The sequence below is a fragment of the Cherax quadricarinatus genome, chromosome 60 (assembly GCF_038502225.1).
Source record: "Cherax quadricarinatus isolate ZL_2023a chromosome 60, ASM3850222v1, whole genome shotgun sequence".
Lineage (NCBI taxonomy): Eukaryota > Metazoa > Arthropoda > Malacostraca > Decapoda > Parastacidae > Cherax > Cherax quadricarinatus.
The window spans coordinates 17,547,765-17,554,105 of record NC_091351.1 but is presented as its reverse complement, the minus strand read 5'-3'; the positions used below and the strand labels follow the sequence as shown (position 1 = coordinate 17,554,105).

At 38.3% G+C, this 6,341-nt stretch overlaps 1 protein-coding gene across 4 annotated transcripts in view; it reads left to right on the top strand.

Moving 5' to 3' along the window:
* Positions 1–2,590: 2,590 nt before the first annotated feature.
* LOC128694411 (OTU domain-containing protein 3) overlaps positions 2,591–6,341 on the top strand; it is a 255,633-nt gene continuing 251,882 nt past the window's right edge. Inside the window, exon 1 of one of the 4 annotated variants that reach the window (XM_070097989.1) lies at positions 2,591–2,610. Coding sequence is in view for 1 of the 4 variants with exons in the window: in XM_070097988.1 (XP_069954089.1) it covers positions 2,998–3,032 (35 nt within the window). In the remaining 3 variants the exon portion in view is untranslated. The other 3 variants (XM_070097990.1, XM_053784517.2, XM_070097988.1) reach the window with 3 other exon arrangements.

The following is a 6,341-nucleotide window of genomic DNA, read 5'->3' as shown; positions in this document are numbered from 1 at the left end:
TCTTTCTATTTTAGATCTACTCCTCCCTTTTCTTAGAGGAATAAGCCTTGTGCATACATCGAGTGCCACCAAGTTAATCTGTTCTAGGCATAAGTTGGGGTCTCTGTTGCTTAGTATATCTTCCCAGCTTATATCGGTTACCACTACATAACACTACTACATAACTCCACTACATAACACCACTACATAACACCACTACATAACACCACTACATAACACCACTACATAACACTACTACATAACACCACTTCATAACTCCACTACATAACACCACTACATAACACCACTACATAACACCACTAAATGACACCACTACATAACACCACTACATAACACCACTACATGACACCACTACATAACACCACTACATGACACCACTACATAACCACTACATAACACCACTACATGGCACCACTACATAACACCACTACATAACACCACTACATAACACCACTACATAACACCTCTACATAACACCTCTACATAACACCACTACATAACACCAATACATAACATCACTACATAACACCACTACATAACACCACTAAATGACACCACTACATAACACCTCTACATAACACCACTACATAACACCACTACATAACACCTCTACATAACACCACTACATAACACCGCTACATAACACCACTAAATGACACCACTACATAACACCATTATATAACACCACTACATAACACCACTACATAACACCACTACATAACACCACTACATAACACCTCTACATAACACCTCTACATAACACCACTACATAACACCAATACATAACATCACTACATAACACCACTACATAACACCACTAAATGACACCACTACATTACACCTCTACATGACACCACTACATAACACCACTACATAACACCACTACATAACACCACTACATAACACCACTACATAACACCACTATATAACACCACTACATTACACCTCTACATAACACCACTACATAACACCACTACATAACACCACTATATAACACCACTACAGAACACCACTACATAACACCACTATATAACACCACTACATAACACCACTACATAACACCACTACATAACACCACTACATAACACCACTATATAACACCACTACATAACACCACTACATAACACCACTACATAACACCACTACATAACACCACTACATTACACCTCTACATAACACCACTACATTACACCTCTACATAACACCACTACATAACACCACTACATAACACCACTACATAACACCACTACATAACACCACTACATAACACCTCTACATAACACCACTACATAACACCACTACATAACACCACTACATAACACCACTACATAACACCTCTACATAACACCACTACATAACACCACTACATAACACCACTACATAACACCACTAAATGACACCACTACATAACACCACTACATAACACCACTATATAACACCACTACATAACACCACTACATAACACCACTACATACCACCACTACATAACACCACTACATGACACCACTATATAACACCACTACATAACACCACTACATAACACCACTACATAACACCACTACATAACACCACTACATAACACCACTACATAACACCACTACATAACACCACTACATAACACCACTATATAACACCACTACATAACACCACTACATAACACCTCTACATAACACCACTACATAACACCACTACATAACACCACTACATAACACCACTATATAACACCACTACATAACACCACTACATAACACCTCTACATAACACCACTACATAACACCACTACATAACACCACTACATAACACCACTATATAACACCACTACATAACACCACTACATAACACCTCTACATAACACCACTACATAACACCACTACATAACACCACTACATAACACCACTACATAACACCACTACATAACACCACTATATAACACCACTACATAACACCACTACATAACACCACTACATAACACCACTACATAACACCACTACATAACACCACTACATAACACCACTACATAACACCTCTACATAACACCACTACATAACACCACTACATAACACCACTACATAACACCACTACATAACACCACTATATAACACCACTACATAACACCACTACATAACACCACTATATAACACCACTACATAACACCACTACATAACACCACTACATAACACCACTACATAACACTACTATATAACACCACTACATAACACCACTATATAACACCACTACATAACACCACTACATAACACCACTACATAACACCACTATATAACACCACTACATAACACCACTACATAACACCACTACATAACACCACTACATAACACCACTATATAACACCACTACATAACACCACTACATAACACCACTACATAACACCACTACATAACACCACTACATAACACCACTACATAACACCACTATATAACACCACTACATAACACCACTACATAACACTTCCTCTTCGTGACGTCATGCGTTGCAATAAACAAAATAATCATTACTGGCGTAGCGAAAGCTTTTCGAAATATTTAAACATATATTTTGAAAATTCGTGTTTGATGTGTTATACTTTATTTATTGATGTTAATAATGTAATAAGTAAGTGTGAGAGTGTTGTGAGTGTGAGGTTGAGAGAGTGTTGTGAGTGTGAGGTTGAGTGAGTGTAAACAGTCAGTCAGCTGGTGGTGTTGTAGCACCAACCTTCACTATACTGCTCTCGTAACTACACCTGCTGTAGTCTCTTATACACCAGACTCTACAACACTAAGGTAATGTATGGTGTATCATACACCAGCCTCTACAACACTAGGGTAATGTATAGTGTATCATACACCAGCCTCTACAACACTAAGGTAATGTATAGTGTATCATACACCAGCCTCTACAACACTAGGGTGATGTATAGTGTATCATACACCAGCCTCTACAACACTAAGGTAATGTATAGTGTATCATACACCAGCCTCTACAACACTAGGGTAATGTATGGTGTATCATACACCAGCCTCTACAACACTAAGGTAATGTATGGTGTATCATACACCAGCCTCTACAACACTAGGGTGATGTATGGTGTATCATACACCAGCCTCTACAACACTAGGGTAATGTATGTTGTATCATACACCAGCCCCTACAACACTAGGGTAATGTATGTTGTATCATACACCAGCCTCTACAACACTAGGGTAATGTATGTTGTATCATACACCAGCCTCTACAACACTAGGGTAATGTATGTTGTATCATACACCAGCCTCTACAACACTAGGGTAATGTATGTTTCATACACCAGCCCCTACAACACTAGGGTAATGTATGTTGTATCATACACCAGCCTCTACAACACTAGGGTAATGTATGTTGTATCATACACCAGCCTCTACAACACTAGGGTAATGTATGTTTCATACACCAGCCCCTACAACACTAGGGTAATGTATGTTGTATCATACACCAGCCTCTACAACACTAGGGTAATGTATGTTGTATCATACACCAGCCTCTACAACACTAGGGTAATGTATGTTTCATACACCAGCCCCTACAACACTAGGGTAATGTATGTTGTATCATACACCAGCCTCTACAACACTAGGGTAATGTATGTTGTATCATACACCAGCCTCTACAACACTAGGGTAATGTATGGTGTATCATACACTAGCCTCTACAACACTAGGGTAATGTATGTTGTATCATACACCAGCCTCTACAACACTAGGGTAATGTATGTTGTTTCATACACCAGCCCCTACAACACTAGGGTAATGTATGTTTCATACACCAGCCCCTACAACACTAGGGTAATGTATGTTTCATACACCAGCCCCTACAACACTAGGGTAATGTATGTTGTATCATACACCAGCCTCTACAACACTAGGGTAATGTATGTTTCATACACCAGCCCCTACAACACTAGGGTAATGTATGGTGTATCATACACCAGCCTCTACAACACTAGGGTAATGTATGTTGTTTCATACACCAGCCCCTACAACACTAGGGTAATGTATGTTGTATCATACACCAGCCTCTACAACACTAGGGTAATGTATGTTGTATCATACACCAGCCTCTACAACACTAGGGTAATGTATGTTTCATACACCATCCCCTACAACCTAAGGTAATGTATGTTGTATCATACACCAGCCTCTACAACACTAGGGTAATGTATGTTGTTTCATACACCAGCCCCTACAACACTAGGGTAATGTATGTTGTATCATACACCAGCCTCTACAACACTAGGATAATGTATGTTGTATCATACACCAGCCTCTACAACACTAGGGTAATGTATGTTTCATACACCAGCCCCTACAACCTAAGGTAATGTATGTTGTATCATACACCAGCCTCTACAACACTAGGGTAATGTATGTTGTTTCATACACCAGCCCCTACAACACTAGGGTAATGTATGTTGTATCATACACCAGCCTCTACAACACTAGGGTAATGTATGTTTCATACACCAGCCCCTACAACACTAGGGTAATGTATGTTGTATCATACACCAGCCTCTACAACACTAGGGTAATGTATGTTTCATACACCAGCCCCTACAACACTAGGGTAATGTATGGTGTATCATACACCAGCCTCTACAACACTAGGGTAATGTATGTTGTTTCATACACCAGCCCCTACAACACTAGGGTAATGTATGTTGTATCATACACCAGCCTCTACAACACTAGGGTAATGTATGTTGTATCATACACCAGCCTCTACAACACTAGGGTAATGTATGTTGTATCATACACCAGCCTCTACAACACTAGGGTAATGTATGTTTCATACACCAGCCCCTACAACCTAAGGTAATGTATGTTGTATCATACACCAGCCTCTACAACACTAGGGTAATGTATGTTGTTTCATACACCAGCCCCTACAACACTAGGGTAATGTATGTTGTATCATACACCAGCCTCTACAACACTAGGGTAATGTATGTTGTATCATACACCAGCCTCTACAACACTAGGGTAATGTATGGTGTATCATACACCAGCCTCTACAACACTAGGGTAATGTATGTTGTATCATACACCAGCCTCTACAACACTAGGGTAATGTATGGTGTATCATACACCAGCCTCTACAACACTAGGGTAATGTATGTTGTTTCATACACCAGCCCCTACAACACTAGGGTAATGTATGTTGTATCCTACACCAGCCTCTACAACACTACACTAAGGTAATGTACAAATATAAATTATTTATCTTGATGTGGTACAAAAATAATGTAGTTTACATGTAATAAAACATTGTTTGGCATAAAATAAAGACACTAACTAGTATGTAATTAATGTTGGGTGAACTAATTGTACTGCTTGAAGACGAGGCCCGTTGCCTGGTAGACAACGCTCTCGCTTCACACGCTGAGTGTCCGTGGTTTGATCCCCGGCAAAAGTGGAAACATTGGTCGTGTTTCCTTACACCTGTTGTCCTGTTCACCTAAAAAGCAAGTACATACTTACCTTCCTGGGTGTTAGTTGACTGGTGTGGATTGCATCCTGGGGGACAAGATTGAGGACCCCCAATGGAAATAAGGCAGACAGTCCTCAGTGACGCACTGACCTTCTTGGATCATTCTGGGTGGCTAACCCTCTGGGGTTAAAAATCCAAATGAAATCTTATCTCTTACTTAAGAATTAGACATAGACTATTAAGTAGGATTTATTGTACAGTTAACTCCAGTTATATGTGTATGTAGTAAGAATTGTAACTAGTGAACAAATAATACAATTTCCAAGGTATGACTTATTATTTCAAAATGATTCAATCATCTTCAGTTTTTTGGAGTGACTTAATAGAGATAAATAAATAATAAATAAAATAAAAGAAAAATTTTATTTCTTTGCTAAGGTTACAATGTGTTTACATTTCATAATTTGATTGGTACAAAGAAACCACTATTGTACCGAGGCATGTCTGGCAGACTTAACCTAATACTTATAGACTACTTAATACTACACAGGTGAAGAGTGCTAGAATACAATATTCAATATTTTACTTTATTATTAATATAAAGTAGTACAATTTATGATACAAACATACATTTTTAAGTTTGTAATTAAGTTTGGTGAAAATGTTAAACCTAAAACCCAATCTAACTTTATTATTTTTTAAATACACTACCTAACAGAATACTCCATTCTACTGAATGTACAACAATGCATACAACCATATGACCTGTCTTTGTAATACTCACTTGAGCTTTATAGTAACCTGTTTACATTAATGTTTTATCACTAATTTCATCATTGCTTAGTTAATCTTAAGTTAATTTTAAGCCAGCCCGTAATGCT